The sequence below is a fragment of the Diabrotica virgifera genome, chromosome 6 (genome assembly GCF_917563875.1).
Source record: "Diabrotica virgifera virgifera chromosome 6, PGI_DIABVI_V3a".
Classification (NCBI taxonomy): Eukaryota; Metazoa; Arthropoda; class Insecta; order Coleoptera; family Chrysomelidae; genus Diabrotica; species Diabrotica virgifera.
In genome coordinates, this window is record NC_065448.1 from 96,662,795 (window position 1) to 96,688,872 (window position 26,078).

At 33.9% G+C, this 26,078-nt stretch overlaps 1 protein-coding gene across 3 annotated transcripts in view; it reads left to right on the forward strand.

Annotated features, from left to right (window-relative positions):
* The window catches only part of LOC114332919 (tyrosine-protein kinase Src64B), a 699,550-nt gene that overhangs the window by 615,722 nt on the left and 57,750 nt on the right, over positions 1–26,078 (forward strand). For all 3 annotated transcript variants that reach the window (XM_050653635.1, XM_028282708.2, XM_028282709.2), the window contains one exon: positions 25,212–25,465. In XM_050653635.1, coding sequence (XP_050509592.1) covers positions 25,393–25,465 — 73 coding nt within the window. In that variant the 5' untranslated portion in view covers positions 25,212–25,392. The remainder of the gene's footprint in view (positions 1–25,211; positions 25,466–26,078) is intronic.

Consider the following 26,078-nt stretch of genomic DNA (forward strand, 5'->3'; position numbering starts at 1 on the left):
TTTTAAATATAGAACTTAATATCATTAATATCATCATTTGATTGATTATTTAACATTTTTATGTTGACAATGATATTTTTTATGGGATTAAGCCTCAATAATTGGTTGTAATGATAATTACATTTTTTTAGTTTTTGACGTTTCGACTTCCAATCCGGAAATTGGTCTCAAAAAAGGAAAAATTAGAAAATCCACTAATGTTGGATTTCCATGTACCTAAATATAACATTAGGTTAATATAAAAATGTAATTATCATTATAACCTATTGTGGCTTAATCCCATCAAAAATATAATAATAGTCAAACATGCCATAAGAAAACAACTTCAGAACATTTTTATGTTGATTACTTCTTCATATCATTTTTGTCAAACGATTGAATTTGCTTAAATACTACTTAAAAACTATAACCACGATAAAAAAAAAACAAAAGAAAAATTGCACACACTTTAATTGTACCCTACTAATATTTTGGGCATTGTAATCGTGAGGAAGGATGAGTTTTCAATTAAAACAAATATATTAATGTTGAAGAAAAAATTGTCTGGTTAACTGGTCCTTACCAAAGCCATCAAATTAATAAAAAAATGTTTTGAATTTGTTTCTAAGAACATTTGATTTTTCTTCTTTAACCCATTCAGTGCTCATGGCACTCATGTGTGATACGAAAAAAAAAAGATTAAAAATACATTTTTTTCTATGGATGCTACACAATGTGCAACTTCTCACTTTCTTCAAAACGAACGATTTCTCACGCAGTGAGAAAAGTCGGCCATTGCAGTGAGAAATATTTTTTCTCACGATGAGTTCTCCCTAATTTTCCATACATATTATGATCGCCGTTTCCATGGTAACAGGCACAATACAAACACAATTATTATTGTTAAACAAAATGTGTTGAAGCAAAACTTACCAGGCATTAGTATTTTAGTAGTAACTTACCTATTAGTACCAAGAATATTAAATACCTACATATGTGTATATTATTTCAATTTAGGCATATAATATACATAAAAGCACTTAAATTATTTAATTTTGAAGTTTTAACTCTTGACAAAAACTCGTCCATAGATAAAATACAGTGTACAACACGTGAGAAAATGACATATTTCTCCCTCGCTTGATTTGCGCTTCTGCGCAACAAACTTCTGCGCTCGTGAGAAATACATATGTATTTTTTCTCAGTTGTACAATATAGTATTGTATGGACTTATACGATAAATATTTATTATTTCATATCAAAACATTAGTTTTATTTGAAAAAATGGCCCCGCTCCTGGCAAACGTAAATTTCACAAATAGTGTAACAGTGGATGGGTTAATAATTGTTGTCAAGCAGAAAATTGTTGTTCTGGGTATTCTGATCGATTTTAAAGATTAATTACTACAAAACAATTCACAAAATATATGGAGGTAGTGATCAATTTTCTTTTATTGCATATAATGTAGAAGATAACTTTATGAAACGTGCTTACAAAAACCTCAAATTGTTTGTAGAAAACATTGTCTTTGCGTCTCTGCTTCAGTCTTCTTGTGTCTTTAGGAATTAAGATTTTATGTACCGTGGAGATTTATACTCTTCTGTGGCGCTTGAAATCGGATGAAAAAGCCGTACTCTTGAAGTAATAGTAAATGAGTAATGAGTAATAATAGTAAAGAGTAAAGCCATAGATGTATAAAATTTAATTTTTGTGTTTTTTCTTGATTTTGTATTAGAGTTAAAATGTGATGCTTGCATTATCGGTTCATTGTCGACGATTGTTTTAGATTATTTTTTCCTTTGAATACCATAACTTTCGTCTGTAGTAGGGAGATTTTGCGATTGTATTGCAAACAAATTTGGTTTAGACCAGGGCTTCCCAAACTTATTCGTACTGGGACGCCTTTGGGACTTTGCTATTTTTTTGCGACGCCCCTCAACCCAACCCCATAATAATACTTACCAATTTTAGTACTAGCCTAGTAACAGGTTATAGTTATGACAAAAACACAATTTGAACATTTATAATTTTTACTAGAAATTAAGAACGAAATCAAAACATAGGCACAAAAATAAAAATGGATCTTTATTTATGTAACTGGTTGGTTAATGTGAGGGATGTGCTTGCTTTTTTGAGCACAGCTTATGAAACCGGAGCTCTAGTTTGAAAATTACCACTCACATTTCTTTTTCTAAGTTTATGTTTGACCTGTACTTGTACTTGTTTTTAATTACTGCAACTGCAGAAAAGCGCGTTTCGCACAAGTACGAAATCACAAATAGCAATAAAACCTTTAATGCAGCAGTGCTGATGGCATGATATTCATGAGAAACTGAGCTCTAAAATTCAAACAGTTTTTCTGAATTCAAAATTCAGTGTGGACGAGTGGACGACTGAAAACGGTTTCTGACCTAGTGATATTACTCCAGATCTTCGGGAAAATATTTCTCAGTGTTCGCTCAATGATAATATGTGTTGTGTAAACATATTTTTTAAAGAGGGATCGAGGATTACTATCGATTTTTCGTGTAGAATACCTTGTAAAGCAGAGAAACAGTCAATTTCTTGATCTTCTAATTTTCTCTTCCATAAGAGCAACTTCTTTTAAAACCCAGTAATTTTATCTGCCAATTGCAGGATATGAGTATTGTTTCCCTGCAAAAACTTATTAAGATTATTTAATTTGTTAAATATGTCACAGAGGTATGCTAATTTTATTATAAACTCTGAATTAATAAAGTTTTCGGCATCATTATGTGATTCTGTATGTAGATACGTGTAAAATTCATTTCTTAATTCGAATACACGTGCGAGTACGTTGCCTTTGGACAGCCAACGAAATTTGCAATAATAAATTAAAGAGGAGTGCTCGGCCCCCACATCTTCACAAAGTTTATGGAAAAGTCTTGATTTCACGGGTCGTGTTTTAATGTAGTTCACCATTTTAATAATGCTGTTCATCACAACACTTAAGTCAGGTAGTGTAATGTTCTTTGCTGCTAAGGCCTCTCTATGTATGACACAATGTGTCCATTTTACACTTGGAGCCTTGGTTTTGATGAGAGCTTGTAGTCCTCCATACTGTTCAGACATCGCTCGAGCACCATCCGTACACACGCCTACACAGTTATCCCAGTTAATATTATTTTCAACCATAATATACACTCTGGGCCAAAATTAACCGGCCACCTTAAAAATGGGTCATTTTTGATGCCTTATATCTCCTAAACCTGTTGTCCGATTTAAGTGATTTTTTTAATATGTTATAGCCTTATTCCTTGACAATATCGTTATGGTAATATTGTTGCTAAACAGGTAAATTTTCATTGTATACCGGGTGTACGAATCAAACTGTGTTTTTTTCTTAAAGTTTGCATCACCCTGTGGAATATTCTAGCATTTGTAGAATAGTGAAATTTAAACCTAACAGCCTCATGCTTTCTGAATATTTTGCTGTTGATTGATTCGCTTATGTTGGATAATAAAAAAGTTAGGTGCTTTAACAACTCGACATGTTTTTTATCAATACAGGGTGTTTTAAAAAAATTTGGCACGGTTTAAGAGGTAATTCTGCATGAAAAAATAATGACAAATTGCTTTATAAACTTATGTCCGCAAATGCTTCGTTTCCGAAATAGGGGGTGTTGAAAATTTTCTGACAAACTGACGATTTATTTATTGCTTTAAAACTGGTTGAGATAAGCAAATGCAATTTGGTGGGTTTTATGACGTAGTTGTTGCATATTTTTTGACATACAATTAAGAATTTAATATTCACCATTGGTGCACATACGGGTAATATGAGCCATCATATTACCTGTATGCGCGTAAATGGTGAATATTAAATGGTTAAATTTATGCCAAAAAATGTGCAATAACTACGTATTAAAACCCACCAAATTCCATGTGCATATCTTAACCGGTTTTAAAGCAATAAATAAATCGTCAGTTTGTCAGAAAAATTTCAACACCCCCTATCTCGGAAACAAAGCATTTGCGGACATAAGTTTATAAAGCAATTTGTCATTATTTTTTCATGCAGAATTACCTTTTAAACTTTGCCAAATTTTTTTAAAAACACCCTGTATTGATAAAAACATGTCTAGTTGTTAAAGCACCTAACTTTTTTATTATCCAACATAAGCGAATCAATCAAACAACAAAATGTTGAGAAAGCATGAGGCTATAGTTAGGTTTAAATTTCACTATTCTACAAATGCTAGAATATTCCACAGGGTGATGCAAACTTTAAGAAAAAAACACAGTTTGATTCGTACACCCGGTATACAATGAAAACTTACCTGTTTAGCAACAATATTACCATAACGATATTGACAAGGAATAAGGCTATAACATATTAAAAAAAATCACTTAAATCGGACAACAGGTTTAGGAGATATAAGACAATGAGCCATTTTTAAGGTGGCCGGTTAATTGTGGCCCAGAGTGTATGTATGAGTTTAAAATCTCGAATAAATCAGTAGCTTTACAACTTTCACACATTTTTCTGCAAAATAACAAATCCTCACATAATATATTTGTTTCTTGTATGTACCGTACATAACATATCAATTGAGCATCAGTCGCCTCGTCCAGTTGAATGGCAAATAAACCTGAAAGTTTCCCCACAATTTGATCATTAATATCTTCTGCCATGTCGTGAATACGACGAACAATTGTTTTAATAATTTTGGATAATTCAAGGGTCTATCGACTTGATGTTATATTTTTTATTTGATTTATTTATTAATACATATATTTTATACTCGTTTAAAATCAAATAAGTATATTTTTTGTGTATTAAAAATCCGCGATGACACGCGACGCCCCATGGCGTCGCGACGCACAGTTTGGGAAGCCCTGGTTAGACGATAACCTGACAATTCGTTTTTTTCTTTTTTTATTTGTCTCTGTCTTGTCTTATTTGAGCGCTATTTTCGGACCCGTCTGAAACTTCTTGTTTAAGTACTTCAATTAGAACCTTTCACCTGTGTAGGATCTTTGCGTATATGTATTTTATATTTAGCAAAATGTGTATCATCATCATCAATGGCGTTACAACTCTTCGTGAGTATTTGCCGCGTTTACTATCGCCTTCCATGTTTGCCGGGCCTGTGCCACTATTTCCCATTGTCTTACTCCCATTTTGCCCAGATCTTCTCTGGCTATATCTTTCCACCTTTTTCGAGGCCGTCCTACAGACTTTCTTCCATCTGGCCTTTCCCAAAACACATTGTTTATAACGCGATTGTCGTTACTAAGTATCATATGCCCTGCATCTGAATCTATTGGCCTTTATATATCTTTTATTATTATCCTGGTTATTTATAGCGTTCTTCGACTTCCGGTTCCTAGTTTCCAGCTTCGTCGGTCGTTCCATTCGCCAGGGTGAAGATTTCTTTCCGACATTGTCTTCTGAATGCCGCCTAGCCAGGATTGTTTCGGCCTTCCTCTCTTCCTTCTTTCCCTTGGCGTTCATTTTAGAATTTGTTTTGGCAGTCTGTCGTCGTTCATTCTTTCTACATGACCATACCAGATCAGTTGTCTCTTTTGAATTTCGTCTATGATGGTTGACTTGACTCCCATTATATTTCTGATTGATTTGGTCATTTTGTATTCTTTCAAGCCTTGATTTTCTAGCCGATCTTCTCTAGAAGTCCATTTCCAATGCAAGTAGGTGTCGTTCCAGGGATTTAGTAAGTTGCCATGTTTCGCCTCCAGAGCACTATACTTTTAAAGATGGAGTTAAAGATAAGATGTTTTTTTGATTAGATAGTTCTTTTGCCATAGCATCGGGTTTAGGCATCCAATCACCCTTTATATATCTTACTAGATTTATCTTTCTGAAGAAAGACTTTAACTCGTTGTGTATGTAAAGACATTTTAATAAATAAACATACTAATGTCTCTGTTGATTCAAAAGTCGGTTCTGTTGGCTTGTTTCGATAGATGTCTTCCTCTTTTTTCCAATTATCCGTAATTTTTCAACTCTTCTAACTCACATTGTAAAGGTTTAATGAAATTCTTTCATCATTCCAACTCTATGTGTTATGAGCAGCTCTCATCCAATTTTTATTCATTTACCTTGCCGTCGGTCACTTTTAAATTATGTCGTAGTTTTCGATATGCTGCTTATCCACGATACCTTCGTCTTTTTAATGTAATGCCTGAGGTTATCCCTGTAAATCTTAATTTCATCACCCAGATATTTTTATACAGATGACAGATACAGAAGAAAAAAAAAGTTTACCTGAAGAGATTTAAAGACGTTATATACAGAGGAACAACAAATACCGGTGGAACCACAAACACTAGAAGTTACCATAAATGTGAAGTTCTCATAAACAAGTATGAGGTAGAATAAACATTTGAAAACCTAGAGAACAGACAATCTGCAGGTAAAGATGGGATACTAGATGAATTGCTTAAATATGTATCAATTTGCTAAATACTACCCTGAAACACAACTAAAATTTTCCAAGAACGAATATAATCAGCTCATAAACTTAGCAGATGAGCAATAAGGTTACCGTACGGAAAGTCGTGTACAAGTACAGATGCAATATTCGTCATAAAACAGATTACAGAGAAATCATTAGAATACAATAGACCCGCATTCCTATGTTGGATATTACGATATTGCTCTGGATAGTATAAAAACAAATAAAAACGTCTATCAAAACAACAAGATGGAAGTCAGAATAGATGAACAACTTACGAAACCTATAGATATAGACATTGGAATAAGATATAAGGCGATTCACTAAGTCCTATGCTATTGAATCTAATCATGACTGAAGTCATGGAGAGCGTCAAAAAAGCAAGAGGATATAGAATGGAGAATAATGAAATTAAAATTGTCTGTTACTCAGACGATGCAATATTGACAACCCAAAGTGAAGATAGCCTTCGAAGACTAGTTCATAAATTTAACACAAAAGCAAAAGAATTTAGCAAAATGATTTCAACTCAGAAAACTAGAGTAGTAATCAGTAAAGAACCAATAAGCTGTAAACTAGAAGTCGATGGATTTAGTATTGAACAAGTAAGGGAAATGAAGTACTTAGGGCTGTCCAGCTATGGAGAAGTTGAAAAAGAAGTAACAGGTCAAATACAAAGAGCAAATAGATCAGCAGAATCCTTAATAACGCTATATGTTATTACCTCGTTACATTAACCTCGAGATGAAATCAATAATCTATAAGGCTAGTAATTATATAAGACCAATATACAATAATAAGACCAATAATTATGTACGCATCCGAAAAAAGATTTGAGATACGCACCAAAACATAGAGGATGCTGGATACAGCAGAAAACAGAATACACGGAAGAATTACAGGAAACATTTGAGAGACAGAATACAGAGTGACGAGATCAGAACTAAATATAATGAATAGGGTATAAACATAGGCGTAACCAGGGTCTTGGGGGTTATAACCCCTCCATTGGGATGTACTTTGAGCTCTATACGCTTAACACCATACCGCTCGGAGACCTTCCAGTAGTTGTAACCCCCCTTTCCAGTGGTTGTAACCCCCCTTTAGGATTATTCTGGTTACGCCTATGGGTATAAACAAGTGCGCACTAAACAGAAAAAAGAATGGAACAATTAAATCAGTAGAATGGCATACACAATAGTTATTAAAATATCAAGGGACAATTCACTAAGTGGTACAAGAATTGTCGACCGACCGCGCAAAAGATGAAGTGACAATCCTCCATAGAGGCGACAACCCGCCAATGGACAAGCAAAATTTATTATCTATAAGGAAGAAGATATTTATATGTATCCACTGTCCTCCCGTTTTATTTCGTTTTCGTCTATGTTTATGTGCTGGCTGAGTACTAAATCTGTTATCAGCTATAATCATCTTTTTTTGTATTAAGTCTTTTATAAACATTTTGAATGCAACTGTCTAATAACGATAGTTTTGATTAAAAGGAAATTAAAAAACCTGCATGTACTCATAATAAGCCATAATCAGTTTAAACTATATATATTATATGTTACGGGCAATAACGTAAATCCGACCAATAACGTTAATAACCGGTCAATATCGACAATGGCCTGTTGAATTAGTCATTGTCGACAATGGCCGGATATTAACGTTATTGCCCATAGAAACTGGACATTGATGATAATTTTAAATTCTTGATAACATTTCCATCATTGTCCGGTCAATGTCAACAATGCCCGTTGTTAATCGGTCACTGTTGAAATTTTGACTAAAAGATAGGTTATGTTTATTATTTGCTTTATTTCTGTGCTCGTGCTGAAATTACTAGTAATACATTTATGCAAAAGGTGTTACAAAATGCCATGGTTCACTATCTTGTCAAAATAAAAATGATTAGCCTTCAAAAGCTATCTTATCTACAAAAAAATAATAGGACATCATACCTAATTTTAACTCTAATTTTAGGTTATTTGTTTTTACAACATTGGCCAATTAATGGCCGGGCATTGTCGCCAATAACCAGGGAAAATGGATATTCACGACAATGCCCGGTCTTTAACGTCAATGGCCAATTTACATCATTGTCCGTAACATATACATAGTAGAAATGGAAAAAGTGGCAGTATCAATGTTTGGTGTAAATGTTTAAGAAATTCGAAACTTACAGTAAACTTGAGTAAACACTTGCATATTAGTACAGTTAAAATAATTAGACGATAAATATTAAGTAAGAGAAATTAAACTTTTTTTTCTACTTTTAAGGACAAAAAAGGCAAGTTCATTATCGGAACCTAATTCAAAATTATTTTGAACATCATATTTGAAACCTTGTTTGGTTAAAACATCTCTTTTTTGTTGGTAAAAAAATACATATATTAATTTGTCTGGACTGAATTACGGTTCATAATATCCAAGAAGACTTGTTCTTCACACAATATTGCCAAATTTAATTTTGTTATATTCGGTTTAAATTTTGTAGCCGATTTCTGAGTCTACTAACTACTATACCATAAACTTTGTTGAACTTCTTGTTTCATACATTCTGTTGTTCCATTTAATAGTTAATGTCTCACCAGACCTAAAGGGCTCGAATTAGATACACTTTCTGTGTAAATTATATTTGACTGTTTGCAATTATTTGATCACTAGCTTAATATTTGAACTGAAAATGTTCAAAAAACAAAAATCAGTTCAGTTTTAATTTAATTTGCCTGGGGATCAGTTTGAATTATAGTTTCATTCAATAATTATTTTTTTAAAGTTATATTTAACTTCTATACACCTGTTTACAGTTTTTTATATCTACACTCCAGTCTACTTCGCCGCACTATACAGGGTGTCCCGAAAAGATTGGTCATAAATTATACCACAGATTCTGGGGTCAAAAATAGGTTGATTGAACCTCACTTACCTATATACAATAGTGCACACAAAAAAAGTTACAGCCCTTTGAAGTTACAAAATGAAAATCATTTTTTTTTCATATATCGAAAACTCTTAGAGATTTTTCATCGAAAATGGACATGTGGCATTTTTATGGCAGCAGCATCTTAAATAAAAATTAAAGTGAAATTTGTTTACCTCATAAAAAATTTATGGGGGTTTTGTTCCCTTAAACCGTTAAACCTCTCCAAACTTTTGTGTACGTTCCAATTTAATTTTTAGTGAAAAACACACTGTTTTTAAAACATTTTTGCCACCTAGGACTTTTTCGATAGTGTTTATCGAGATATTTTGAATATTTATCAAATCCATCACATATTTGTATGTACGATTATAGAGACCTGTTAATAATCTGAAAATGTATTTATAATTTACATTTTAGGTATATTTTGAAAAAGAAGCCACATCTCGATAAAAGGTAACTTATCAAAAAAAAGACTAAGAGGCAAAACAGTTTTAAAAACATTGTGTTTAACTAATGGTACCATCAGGGTTGGCAAAAACCAAGGTTTTTTCAAAAAACCAAGAAAACCAGGTTTTTTGGTTTAAACCAGGTTTATTTGATACAAAGTATTATAAGTCTAAAAATACTTCAAAAATGAATAAATTATTTTATAACATAATGGTAATAAACAATGAAAAATTATAAAGACAACTTTTATTTTTATTTACACACACATAAAATTATTATAACAAAAAAATATCTTTAAACGTAATAATGTTCAAAGTACAAAATCAGAAAATACAAAATCGAAAATACAAAAATAGAATTTATTTATCTTTAGTTTGTTCATTTGCGGCAGATGTATTAAAAACTTTAAATACAAACTCCAGATTCGTTTTTTTCTTATAAAAGCCGGTTGGTTTAAAACAGTTTGGTTTTTTTCTTAAAAAAACCAGTTGGTTTATACCTTGGTTTACCGTGTTATACCGTGTTGGTTTAAACCTGCCAACCCTGGGTACCATAATAATAGTTTAAGTGGAACGTACACAAACATTTGGGGGGTTTAAAGGAACAAAACTCCCATAAAATTTTTATGTAAATATATTAAAAAAGAAGCCGCATCTCGATAAAAACTCGCTTATGGAAAAAATACTAAGAGGCAAAAAGGTTTTAAAAACGCTGTGTTTAACTAATGGTACCGCAATAATGAATTATTTGGAACGTACACAAAAGTTTGGGGGGTTTAGGGGATCAAAACCCCCATAAAATTATTATGGGGTGGAAAATCTCACTATAATTTTGTTTTAAGATGATCCTGCCATAAGAATGATACATGTCCATTTTCAATAAAAAATCTTTAATAGCTCTCGATATATTGAAAAAAATCGATTTTCATTTTGTAACTTCCAAGGGATGTAACTTTTTTTATGAGCACATTTGTACTAAGGTAAGTTAGGTTCAATCGAACTATTTTTGACTCCAGAATATGTGGTAAAATTTATTACCAATCTTTTCGGGACACCCTGTATATTCAAATTTTTACTATACCACCTTCCTTTATTAACTTTTATGTTGTTGTCGCGTCGTCTTGAATCCTCGTATTATTCCTTAATTGTCAATTATTTAATGGCGCCGATTCTCACACGTTATGAAACAGCCTTGCTGTGTTAATGTACCTTGTAACATTAATTATGCTTCTCAGTAATTTGTTTTGTAACAGATGAATCATTTTTTCAGGATAACTAATCCAGATAGTTGGCAGAATCTGTAGAAATCATTAATTTTTACGTAGAATGTTACCTTTTTATTCTGGTTTTTTGTTGTCACTCAATTGTAATATAACATAAAATTTTAATTAGGGATTTTTAAGTATTGGTATCTAACTTCTACTTCTCATTTCACCTATTATAGACCAGGGCATTTAGCACTAAAAACTATTTGCATTGTTCAGGGTGCTGTCAGGAAAAAAGTATACAATAGAAAAATGGTGGAAATGCATAATTGCATTATCCAGAATGTCCATAAACATGTTAAACATGTCAAAATAAGCATATTAAGGGCCAGATTTTGTTACTCGGGTGTTTTTGGGGTGGCTGAACACGACTATGCCATCAGAACCGGCCCCCGGAACACCTGGTGCCCAGAGTCACTGCTAAGGCACGTCATCTGGAGGTTCGAGGATTATCAGCACTAAATTGATTCAAACAGATTACTTGGAGGTTTTTGGAGTTGCTGTACACGAATACGCCATCACAACGACCCCTGGAGCACCTGGTACCCAGTGCCACTGCTAAGGCACGTCATCTTCTGGAGCTTCAAAGATTTTCGGCATTGAATGTACGCAAATAGATTACTAGGCGACTTTTGGGGTCGCTGAATACGAATATGCCATCAGAACCAGGGCCACCAAGAGGGATGAGCGGGCCCCGGTAGCAAGTGAAGAGCGGGACCCGGTAATCAGTGGAGATCGGGCCCCCGCAAAAAGTGAAGAGCGAAATTTTTTTTTAAATTTTTATAAGAAATAAGATTATCGATAAATAATAAATAATAAGAAACATTTCAAATATACATTTTATTAACTTTTGATTATATATTTATAATAGGGAAAATTTTTATAATACGTGCTTTTCAAGTTTTCTGATTGGCAAAGATGTCTATAATTTTCGAAAAATCGCATGAATTTACCAAATCATTATCAATGCACAAAGTTGCTAGGCCAGTTAACCGATCCTGTTTCATTGTAGATCTCATACCATTTTTAACGCGAGAAAGACAACTAAAGGATATTTCCTCTTCAGGGGGTTAAATTGCTTAGTTGCTTAAACAATATATGACCATATTAAATATTTCAAAGCAAGATATTTCGTCGGGTTTAAAATTATCAGTTGCGTCACTAGTCGCTACTGCTAGGCCCAGGCAAATCATCAAAAAATCAAATGCAAAGACCAAAAAAACGAAAAAAATTACGTCTTTGGTCTGGTCCACGCCGGACCCCTTACATCGCCCGGCCCCTGTAAAATGTACCGGCTGTACCCCCCTCTCAGCGGGCCTAATCAAAATTGACCCCCGGACCACCTAGTGCCCAAGGTCACTGCTAAGGCATGTTATCTTCTGGAGTTTGGAGGGTTTTGGGCACCAGGTGCACCGGGGATCGGTTCTAATGGCGTCTTGTTCAGCAACACCAAAAACCACCGAGTAATCTGTGTGCATCAGTTTAGTGCCGAAAACCCTCGAAACTCCAAATGGCGTGCCTTAGCAATGAACATGGGCACCAGGTGCTCCGTTGGTCGGTTCTAATGCTATCTGTTTCTGATTGTTTTTTTTTCTTCAACTATATATAGTGTTCAAGAATTTTATGGAATATATTACAAAAATAATGAGTTTACATTTTGAATGGAAAGTTGCCCAGATAGTTATGATAGCCAAGCCCGGGAAGAAAACAGAAGAGTTGTCTTCCTACAGACCGATAAGTCTACTGCCAATTCTTTCCAAGGCTTTTGAGAAGTTATATGTTAAAAGTCTAAAAACTATAATAGACGAAAAGAAGATAATTCCAGATCACCAATTCGGATTCCGCAATAAACACGGGACAATAGAACAAGTTCATAGAGTGGTAAATCAAATCAATAAGGACCTGAATAGTAAAATATATTGTTCAGCAGCTTTCCTCGATATATCTCAGGTTTTCGACAAGGTGTGGCATCAAGGATTGCAAGTTAAACTAAAGGAGCTACTGCCCCATCCCCACTTTCAACTTCTAAAATCATACCTGACAGATAGGCACTTCCAAATAAAACATGGAAGTGAATATACAGAGCTGCATCCAATAAATTCAGGAGTTCCACAAGGTAGCGTACTTGGACCGATTCTGTACTTATTGTATCAACACGACTTACCACTGTTGCGACATTTGCCGATGATACAGCCATTTTGGTGTCCCACACTGACCCAACATCAGCCTCTAGGAACCTGCAAACTAGTCTAAACAAGGTCCAAAACTGGCTAAAAAGATAGCGTATTAAAGCAAATGGATTGAAATCAACACATGTGACGTTTACCCTCCGCAGAGAAACGTGCCCACCTGTTCAATTTATTGAGTGTCAACTTCCACAATCTGATAGCGCCAAATACCTCGGAATGCACCTGGATCGACGACTGACTTGGACAAAACACATATTCACTAAGCGCAAGCAACTTGGCCTCAAATTAAGAAACATGTATTGGCTCCTCGGTCGCAGATCAAAACTCTCCATAGACAATAAAATATTATTATACAAAACAATCTTAAAACCTGTGTGTACCTACGGCGTCCAGCTGTGGGGAACTGCTAGCAACTCCAACATATCCATCTTGCAGAGGCTCCAAAATAAAGTACTACGAACTATTGTTGATGCTCCCTACTACGTCAGTAACGAAATCATTCAGCATGATGTCCCTTTGGAATCTATCGAAGATGCCATCGTTTTAGTGTCTTTTTTCTTGTTTGTGATTGATTGCAGATTCATAGTCATAAATTTCTTATAAACATAAGTACATTCTACAATATTATTTTTATAGATACATTGGTACATTGTGTTTTTTATTTTGTTTTTTTTTTAAATTATTTTACTGTTTTTTTAATATATATTTTAATTTGTGCGAAACACTTCTTTTTTTTTCTTTTTTGTTTTTGTTTCTATTTTTTTTCTTTTTTTTATTTATTATTTTTTTGTTATTATTTTATTATGTGTTTTTTTTATATATTATTTTTTTTTAAATTTTTTCAAACCACATTAACAAATTATGCCTATTATATTACGTTTACAACTTGTATTTACATAATTTAACATGTTTATAAATGAGATGAAGAATTTCCATATCATTTGTAAATATTAAAGTATTAAGGTTTATTGGGAAAAACATTTTAAATCTTTTAATTCCTTATAAAGGTCGTTTATGTTATTTATGTTTAAATGACATTCTAATATGACATGTGTTAAATCTCCGATTTTGCCACAAGTACAATTGGGAGTATCTGACAAGCCGATTCTATGCATGTAATATGGCGTAAGAGCATGATTGGCTCTCAGCCGATTAATGGTCTTTATAAAATGTCTGTTATATTCTGTGTAAAACCATCTTTTTGAGAATATCCTAGGGTTACAATGAGCAAAATTTGAGCCAGTATTACATTCTCTGTAATGCAATTGCCAATTATTTTTAAGTTTTTGTCTGCTAAAAGTATCAATATCTGAAGCTGGAATTAAATTTTTGTTTATTTTTTCTCCGATTACATAAGCTGATTTAGCAAAATTGTCAACTATTTCATTGCCTTTTATTCCCGAATGACCCTTAATCCAAGCAATTGTTACATTTACTCCTAATTGTGTAATTTCAAACAGAGTTTTAAGTATATTCAATTCAATGTGATTTATGTGTTTGACTGTTTGAATGTTACTTAATCTGTCCACCACGCTTTTACTGTCAGTAAATATAACATAATTGCTAGTTGGATTCAGTAGTACATACTGAACAGCAAACATTACTGCTATCATTTCTGCTGTGTATATTGAGCATTCAATAGGTAGGCTATATTGATGATGGTAATTTTTATTTTCGTGGAATACTGCACAGCCCGTTCCATTTGCGTCTTTTGACCCATCGGTAAATATGTACTGAAAATTTGACCATTTTTCTCAAATAAGTATATCAAACATATTTGGCGGTAAATGTGCGTTTAAATAACATGTTTTAACCTTGTTAGAAAATAATGTTTTTGTCATTGCACTGTAGTAAGGCGGAATTTGGCTTTTATAGATAACTTCACTGTACTTTACTGTACTTAGATAACTTTCTACCAAAGGTATAGATTTTTTAGTTCTCCAGTACCTATGAGTGAGGTCTAAAACTGATAGCTCATGTAGATCTTGAAGGTATTTACATTTTTTGGACAGAATTCGAGTTGTAAATTTATCACTGAGAAATTGGCGGCGTAAATGCAATGGAGGTTCCACTGCTTCATTTTCCATTATTTGGACTGGAGTGGATTTTAAATAACCTAGGCATAATCTTAAGCATTTATTTTTTTGAATTTCAAGTTTATTTAGAAGTGTATTGGTCGCTGATCCAAATAAATGACAGCTATAGTCATATATCGTTTATATCAAATATCGTTTATATAAAAATATCGTTTTAGTGTCAACTATAGTGAAAAAGTGTCAGTACACCCGAATCGGTTACCGGCCCAACTAAACGTGCGCGATGCCAATGAAATCACAAAGACTTTAGTTTAGTTTTTGTTATGGCAATTTATTGTTAAATCATACCAACAATGTTTAACTTAGGTTTAGATATATTTAAAAGAGATTATTCATTGCAATAATACTCTACATCAGGGGTCACCAATTAATTTCTCTGAGGGTCCGTTTCGAAAACCTATGACACTTCCGGGGTCCGGATTTACTGCTACCTGTGTCTGGTTGTTCTGATTCGGTTTTTTTGCGGATTATTGTTAAAAAATATCCCCTATAAAAAATCAGAAGGGTGCGCCGGGCGAAGTTTTTGGGCAGAAATTGGTTAACAAAAAAATCAAAACATCACCTTTTTTCCTCCGAAAATATTTTTTTAGCATTTTTGGGTCATCTTAAACAAAAAAGGTCTTCTGTCATTTTCTCTAAACCGGTCCGCACAAAACTAGCCAATTGGTGACCCCTGCTCTACATGGCATCAGCTTCATTGTCAGAAAAAAACGCTTATTGCCTAATAGGCAGATTGCAGATCTCTCAAGGAGTTAATAAAAAAAACATTTTGAATTCTAGTAATAGCTTACTTTAAGGGGATAGGCGCAAAATTTCGGCTCTAATGCTTTTTAAATGAATTCATTTATTTCGAATCTTGAGAAAATCCAGAATGAAAGATTACATTATTAAGAGGGGTAAAGGTAAAGTTTTCAATCCTAATAGCTACATTTATAATATTGAAAAACATTAAAAATATTACTAAAAGATTTTTAAATTGAAAACTTATTGGTCCATTTCCCTGGTGACACCTCCAAGGCTTCTACAATATGCAAGCCAAACGGATGCTGCAGTGAAGACAAAGGGGAAGGAATTCTACACTATGCAATTCACAACCCCCGTCTGCAGCTTGGTAAAGTTCCAACGGAAAATGGACCTAGTTACTCTATAGGAGTAATACTAATATAAAATAAAAATAAAAATACCTACCATTTTTATTCAGTTGCAGTGCGAAGGCAAAACAATCTTATTTTTCACTTAGAACAGGGAGCGCAGTCCAGCACTCTGAATCGACGATTTTCGACTCTTATTGGAGTCTGATCGGATTACATTATTATTACCGAGGGCCGGTATTCATTTCGACATTAGGTTACGCTCTTAAGAAATGAATGCAACAAATTTTATTGAGATCCATCCAACTGCAAAAAATTATTACAATCAATTGTGGCTTAATCCTATATAAACATAATATTTAATTCTCTCTTATGATATATTACCCTTGCTTTTTAACAAATTTTTGGCTTGCTCCTAAGTGTTCGACGCAAAGTTTAGTAAAATGTTAAATTTCGACCGATCCTGCCGTTCACCCACTTTTTATTTTTAGAACCATAAACCTATAGCTTCTGGTTCATGTATTAACTAAAGTAAATTTAATGGTTTAATGCTGCATGTATGTACAAACACTTTACAGACACATGCTTTTATAAAGAAATCTTTGTGTGGATGTTGTTTTCTGTTACATACATGCATTAAACGCACGAAAACTTTTAACATGAGATAGTACAGAGATGTATCAGCATTATCAAGAAGAGTTCTTTTTTTATTATTAGTTTTCTATTAATTGTAATATCAAATGTATTCAGATTTATGTGAATATTTTATCTTGTATGTAGACTTTAAAGCCTGTTTCTTCTTCAATATTAGCCTCCTAAATTGTTTAAGTTATCGCACCATCTTTTTCTTGGTCTGCCAATACTTCTTCGTCCATTAGATGACTTATCTCGTGCTATTCGTACTATCCTATTGCCATTCTACTAAGGTGTTCGTTCCACTCCTGTTTCCGTTTTGTTACCCATCCATTTATGTCTTCTACATTGCATGATCTTCTTATGTTTTCGCTTCTCTCCCTATCCAACAGACTTTTCCCTGATATTCGTCGGAGTATTTTCATCTCTGTTGTTTCTAGTAGTCGTCTCGTTTTAGATGTGTCAGGTCTTGTCTCCGCCGTGTATGTCAATATAGGTCTAATTGATGCTTTATAGATTCTTGCTTTTGTGTCTTGTCTTAGATGTTTGTTCTTCCAGATTGTGTCATTAAGAGATCCCACCGCTTTACTTGCTTTTAAGCTTTGTTGTCGTACTTCCTCTTCAACATCTCCGTAACTGGCTATATCTATTCCCAGATATCTAAACGTTGCTTCCTACTTTATTATTTTCCCATCAATTTCGATTTTACATCGAAGTGGGTATTTAGATGTTGTCATACATTTGGTTTTTTCTGCTGATATTATCATATTATATTTCTTGGATGTTGTACTGAAGATGTGTGTTAATCTTTGGAGATCGTCTTCTGTCTCAGCGATTAATGCGGCGTCGTCTGCATAACATAATATTTGGATTTCTTTGTTTCCCATTCTGCAACCACGACCTTTACGTACTGCTTCCATTATTTCGTCCATTATTATATTAAAGAGCAGTAAGCTTAATGAGTCACCTTGTCTGACTCCGCTTTGTACTGGTATAAACTGCGTTAGTTTTCCATTTATCTTTGCCTGTATTCAATTATGAAAGTAGATGTTTTCGATGGTTTGTATAATATTGATTGCATGTTTCTTCTATACAGTAAATGTAAGACGCCTTCGACATGGATATGCGATCGAAAGCCTTTGCCAGGTCTATAAAACATAGATATGCTGGTTTATTGTACTCAATGGCCTTTTCTGTGATTTGTCTCAGTACAAATACGGCGTCTACGCAGGAATTTTCCGGATCTGAATATTTTATGAGTTTGTAAAATTGTGTAGAATCGTAACAAATAATGTTCATAAACTACAATAACAATAAAGATGTACTAGAAATAAACAAACCAAGGCACATTGAATGTTACGAGGAGCACTCCCAAATCATTATACATGATTTGCCTGATCAATACATGATTTGCAATGTATAAACTTTGTAAATAATAATTTTTGATTTACAATGAAAATTTTATGTATATTGTAAATTATGATTTGGGAGTGCTTCTCGTAACATTCAACGTGTCTTGGTTTGTTTATTTCTAGTGCATCTTTATTATGACTGTAGTATAGGTTTATTTCACCCGATTGCATTATATAATTTATTATTGAATTTATTTATTTTTTCTTCGTAGTTCCATTACCGTTATCAATCGTTGGTGGATCGCAGTTCTAATTAATGATATATTATAGAATATTTTAGGTACTAGTTTTTAAGCCGTGATGTGCCTCTTTTGTTACGACCACGCGTACATAGGATATTTCCCTGTATCATGAAATGCAGAAGTTCATATTTTTTGGGGTACCTCATAATGAAACTGAATTATTCCAGCTGACGTCTTGACTATTTCTGACTTTGTCGATCCAGCTTATTTTTACTAGGTCATGTGTATATCCAAAAGTCAAAGGTTTCCAAGTCTTTAATCATGGCCTTACCTTACCTTTTATTACTCTCTTTGCCTTTATCCCTATGCGGGGTCGGCTTCCCTAATTAAATTTCTCGATAAGTTTCTTATCATATATCTTGGATCATACTAATATCAATCCCCTTTAACATGTCCTGCCTAAGTGTCTTCTTTGCTCTTTGTCACCCACTCCTTACAGGAACCCGCAGATTAGCAATTCTTCATATGGTTTGTCAAGATCGATGAATACCATATGAACTTCTGTTTCTTTATTCCTGTATTTGTTTCATTAACTGCCTTATAATAAAAATTGCATCTTTTGTTGATCAGCCTTGTATAAAGCCAAACTGATTGTCAGATATTTCGATTTCTTCACGTATCCGTCTATATCAATTATTAATTTCCCCCATATTTTCAGTGTGACTAAGTACATAATTGTATAACCCTGTAGTGTGTACATTGTTGTATATATCTCCTTTGTTTTTGTAAACAGGTACTAATATGCTGCTTCTCTCATTGTTCCATTCTCCATTTGTCCAGCTTCCGTAATTCTATTAAATAAACCTGTTAGCCAACTTGTTCCCATCGCTTCTAATGCTCTCCACATTTCTCCAGAAATATCGTCTGGTCCAGCTGCTTTTCCTTTCTTTATTTTTTAAGCGCTTAAACCACTTTCGCGTTTATTATTTTCGTGACCATTACTGTTATTGTTCGTCCGCTATAACTTTTCCCATGCGTCACGATTCATTTACACTTGTATACAGTATACAAAATGTATATGTTACCGTTAAAACCCGATTTCCGTTAAAACCCGAATTTACTAGGAAAAACTAGTTTTAACTATACGGGATGGGATCAATTTTAGAAGCTAGATTTTTATTTCGCCAACTTCAACAATTCTAAATCGTTTTATTATTCGATTGTGTAATGTTTTCTTTGCAGACAGTTCCGCATCTTGTACTTCGACCATTCATTTATTGTATATAGTATATGCTTTTGGTCACAATATTGCAGTGACTTTCTTTCTTCTCTGTCTCTTCCATTTGTAAAATCATTTCCAGAACACGTTTTTTTTCACTTTCTTATATCTCTGCTCTCAATCTGATCTTTGATATTATCACTCATGGTGAATGATACACAGTGGTGTAATATAACCAGTAAAAACGATGAAAAACAATCAACAGTTGCACACACTAGTTTGCTACCAACCGGCCGCCTTCGTCATTAACACTACCCCGAGTAAGCCGTAGTACATGTCTCTTCTCGCAACAATTTTAACTGGTATTCACTAGTAATTCCAGAAAAACACCATTTGGAACTAGTATAAACGACTCTAAATGAAATCCGTTTCTATACTAAATTTACAATCAAGATGCAGTAGAAATAGACAAACCAAGACACGTTAAATGCTACTAGGAGCAGTCCCGAATCATAATTTACAATGTATAAACTTTGGAAATCATGATTTGGGATTTACAATATAATATACGTTGTAAATTATGATTTGGAAGTGCTCGTAGTAGCATTTAACGTGTCTTGGTTTGCTTATTTCTCCTACTGCATCTTGATTGTAAATTTAGTATAGTTTTAACTGAATTTAGCAGTTAAATCTAGTTTTGACTAGTTAAAACTAGAATTGTCTAAAGCGCATAGTTAAAACTAGTTTTTCCTAGTAAATTCGGGTTTTAACTGAAATCGGGTTTTAACGGTAACATATATACACATCGACGTTCGTTTCACTTTATGTTTTGACTTAATTTGTTTGAAAATGAATCGTGACGCATGGGAATAGTTATAGCGGACGAACAATATTGTCTTCGTTAACTCAACAGGTTTTCTGACAAGCTATTCATTTAATAAACTGTCGACGTAGTCTTTCCATCCCTTTTTGACATCCTTTTCGTAAATTAGTATTTTATTATTTTTAGCTCGAATACATCCAATTAGCTTTCTTTGCTGTTTCATATATCTTTATTAAAGAGAGGAAAATACAATACTTGGGTCATGTGTTGAGAGGTGAAAGATACGAACAACTTCAAATCATATTGGAAGGTAAAGTAGGTACATGGCAAAAGATCAGTAGGTACCTAGACGACCGGAAGAGATGGTTTGACCGCTTATCCGCAGAAATCTTTCGTGCAGTAGTTTACAAAGCTACAGTTTGGATCGCCAACCTTCGAACGGAGACAGCGCAATAATAGTTGTGAAGACCTGTGTCGGACCTATGTATTTTCTTGCAACTGTTTATCGTATTTCTAAACTGAAAGTGTTGCTTAAGGGTAAGAACAGAACAAGTAAGTCGCGGTGGAGGTGGAGGTGCAGGTCGCGGTCGATGTCGACATCCATGTAAAACAAACACATTGTACTGAACGAAAGAGAACAGAGCAAGTAAGTCGCGGTGGAGGTTTAGCGCGATGCCATCCAGGAGGCTTACATCGATGCTTTTGAAAATAAAATGAGTTTGTTTTACATGGATGTCTACTGCGCGGCCTACAAGGATGTTTCCCTGTAATTGGTCCATTCGAAGCCAAGTTGTCATTACCTGCGCTATCTGAGTTGATACTTTTTATATAATCCCTTTTTTGTGTTCAGTTTATTTTTGCATTTCTTCAAATTTCATTAAACTACTTCACATGATAGTGATTCTAGCTCGACTGACAGCGCAGGTGACCTCCTTGCTATGTGCTGTCGACATCGACCACGACCTACCTAGTGGCATCTACCGCGACCTACACCTCCACCTCGACCCACTTGTTCTGTTCTTACCCTAAAGGGCTACTAGAGACGATTCAAATAAAAAGGCGACTAATGCAATTTTGATCATTACAAAAACTGAATGTCAGAAGTGCTTCAGTAGAAAATAATAAAGCTGGAAGCAATGTTTAGATATCTGGGAATATATATAACCAGTTGCGAAGATTTTGAAGAGGAAGTACAACAACAAAGCTTAAAAGCAAGTAAAGCGGCGGGATCTCTTAATGACACAATATGGAAGAACAAACACCCAAGACAAGACACAAAAGCAAGAATCTATAAAGCAGCAATTAGACCTATATTGACATACACGGCCGACGGAGACAAGACCTGACAAATCTAAAACGAGACGACTACTAGAAACAACAGAGATGAAAATACTCCGACGAATATCAGGGAAAAGTCTGTTGGGAGAGAAGCGAAAACATAAGAAGATCATGCAACGTAGAAGACATAAATGGATGTGTGACAAAACGGAAACAAAAGTGGAACGAACACATTAGTAGAATGGCATAGGATACGATAGTACGAATAGCACGAGATAAGTCACCAAATGAACGAAGAAGTATTGGCAGACCAAGAAAAAGATGGTGCGATAACTTAAACAATTTAGGAGGCTAATATTGAAGAAGAAACAGGTTTTAAAGCCTACATACAAAAAGGAAGAAGAAGAACTTATGAACGAACTTGTGGTACATATCTCGTATAAACAAAATTGTACGGCTTTCTACACATGTAAACAGTAGTAGTTAATCGGAAAAATAATAAATTAATGTTACAAAATGTACGGTATGCGGCAAAATAAACAGTACTGAAATGCGTATGCCTCACACTTGTATGTGTCATGTGCCGAAACGTACTAAGTGGTTTCAGAACGTCGTTATAACGTGTATCTGAATGTCGTGTTAATGTTAGGTGCTTCAGGATAGTTCTCAGTTTTGCAGAAAAAAAAATTATCGAGGAGTACTATTTTCGGTCATGCGGAAAAGGTCACGAAAATGGTCCAGGCTTAAAATCAACAATGGTTTTAGCAGGACGGGGCAACCTGTCACACGACCAGGGAGTCTCTTCGAATACTGCGCGATCATTTTGGGAATCGCCTTATTTTATTTCACGTGGCAGTGATGTTCCATACCCATCGCACTCACCAGACCTAACGTCACCTGATGCGTAACTCAAAAAAATCTACGTAATATTGATTAACAGTGATTATTGAATAGTATTTCGTTGTAACAACATTTTTAAAAAATGGAATTTTTATTTTAATTTAATTTTTTGTTTCAACGAACTTTTAGACATTGATTAATATATGTGGTTATTGTCACAATGATTGAATAATAATTGTGAAGATAACTAGAGTACATTAATCAATAACACTCAATTTATTCAGACAATAAGTTAGTTTCGTATATTTAATAAATAATGGTAATTCTGGCAGCAAAGCACTTTCTTGATTTAGTGGATGATAAGTAATTACCTTGGTGACAACGTACAGATTTCATTAAAAAAATGTACAAATGTTGTTAATATAGAGTAATATTTGATTATTCCATAGATGTAAACTGATTGTTGTGACAACGAATGCATTAATCAATCTACTACTGCGTTTAATAACCACAATCAATGCGTTCATGGTAACAATAAACGAAGTTGTTGAAACAATAAATGTTTTGCTTGACCATTTGAAATGTAACGGCTTTTCCTTATCGTTCTTTGTTAAACAATGCTGTTACCTCTGCCGAAGTGCCGAATAATTTCATTTCGTTTCCAAGTGTAGTCCGTACTGGAAGGAAGTTTTCGTGTGTCTATTATCGTATTCATTTTTTTCGAATCCTGAGAAAACTAATTAGTATTTTTGAACAATTTAAACGCAAAATAAAATCGAGGGTCTGAAGTCCCTGAGAACTTCTATAATGATTATTTTAATAAGTCACAGGGGTGAAAAAGAGAAAATTTGGTATGATTTTTAATTTCAAATATACCATTCAAAAGAAACTCTTTGTTTATTCTAAGGGTCTTTCAGCCCTCGGTAATAATGTAATCTTTTATTCTGCGTTTAAATTTTTCAAAAACACTTATTAGTTTTCTCAGGATTAAAAAAAATGAATGCGTTTAAAAAGAATTCGATTGAAATTTTGCACCTGCACTCTCCAAAAGTATTAAAGTGTTATACATATTTGGAATCACTATTTCAAACGCTTTTGAATGAGCTGCCACATAATATACTTTCCCATTTAAAAAAACCGAAGTTGTGGCTGTCACCTGAAGAGGGATCGCGTAAAGTTCGAAACATTGATGTTATAATATACTTTGATTATTTTAAAAATCGACCTGTCCGAGCGTTTTGCTTATGTGCTAAAAATAAATAAGTTAATAAAGGGGACAACCCTTTTTCCAGCGCACTGTATAAGTGAAATCATATGAGAAATCACACAGTGAGTTCATTAGGTTTAGAACAAAAACGGGGGATTTGCAAAATTATTATTAATCAATTAATATCATACATAGAGCTAATGCATTCAGTAATTATCAATATAAAATACGTTCATAGTAGGGATGAATAGAATTGCTTGTAAGAATAACCGTATTTAGTGTGGGAATGAACGGAATTCATTGTAAGAATAAACGGAAATAATTGTAGAAATAAAGGAAATACGTTAGGAGAAATAACACCGTTATTGACGCAACGAATAGTCTTCGTCGGTCTATTAACGACGTTGTTGTTTCAATGAATAGTGTTCATTGACTCAGTGAACAGTGTTCGTAATATTAATAAATGGATGTTCATCCATTCAATAAACGTAATACATTGGATCAACTAACGAACATAATGAATTGATGAACATCGCTTTGTTGTTCCAATAAAACTAAGCATTGGACAAATTTTAAGTATTGCTTTTGTTTTCTGAATTAACATTTTTATTAATATTACGTACCTTTTTCGTTGAGTGTACATATGGAGATGGCTGAAGGAGGCAGGTGATCCACCGTCTGACATTCTGGAATTGCGAAGTAGAATTAAAGATTTTTTTCGTGGCAGAGGGCATCTTTAACATCTGTTTTATCGAGAACGTCATCGTGAATAATGTTTGCAAGGATATTGTGTCATGTATACTAAATATACATATAAATATAAACTTTTCAATAATCATTTCAGTACTGTTCATTTTGCCGCATACTGTATTATATCAAGTGTCCCAAGCTTGCCTAAAATTTGTAAAAAATACATGCATTTGTTGGAGAGTAAAAAATGAATTCCCTCGAAAACATCTTATGTAATATTATATAGACAAATGGTCCTCATATAATATTAATATTCCGGGGCTCCTTTTACAGCCTAGTATCATGTGTTTACAAGTCGATAAACGTATCCATATCTTATATGAGTTGTATACATTTTTTACGCATTGTTATGTCATTATTATCTAATTTTAAATAGTCCGATTCTGTTTCTCTTTGAACACATTAATATACCGTGTGTTTTTTCGTTCCAGATGAACTCTCTGCGCCATCGTTGTCATCGTCAAGAACACACGCAGAGGAAAAAGCAGAGCACCAAATACAACGACTGTGAGTGACCTCGACGGCCACGAAGAGGACGTCGAAGAGGCCGACGTGGTGGAGGAGCACTAGGTGAAAGAGGCGGGTCGGCTGCTCAGCGACAAGATCTTCACCATGGGCAATTGTTGCTGCTGCCGCAGTCGGGCTTTGCCTCCGGCTAAGCAGAAAGGCATGGAGGCAGATTTAGGTAATATTTTTTACGATTCAGTTAGCTCGCAAAAATATAGTACATAATATATTATATTATAATTTTTGATAATTTTAATAATTAATAAATCCAAATTTAGATGGATTTATTGAGAATAATCACGAAAATACAATCATTTTTTTTAAACTCTAACATGAAGTAAAAACCACTTCTATGTAATTGGTATATTTATTAAAATTTAAAAATCCCAATGGATTGAATAAAATGTGTCCAATTCGGAACGTTTTCGGACCTATCAGTCCATCATCAGTGAATTTGAATACTTGCTAAATAGCCCCAGAACCAAACAATGGTTGAATTTATAATTCGATCTACATTATGTCAAAGAAATATTGAACAGGCTAAACGCCGATGTTAAAAGATATAACCTCCGGGAACATGGTGAAACCCTACCAGGAAATTTCAAGTTTCCTGGTGCTTTGTTAAAAATATATTCTAGAATATACCAGGATAATGACATTTTCATACTTTTTTATGACATTATGATTTTAATTCTAGCCAACTTAAGGGTCTCTATAGATTGCGTAACGTAAATGATTCATGTCATGTAGAATTCCAAACAATCAGTCAATCACAAAACTTTCTCAGAATC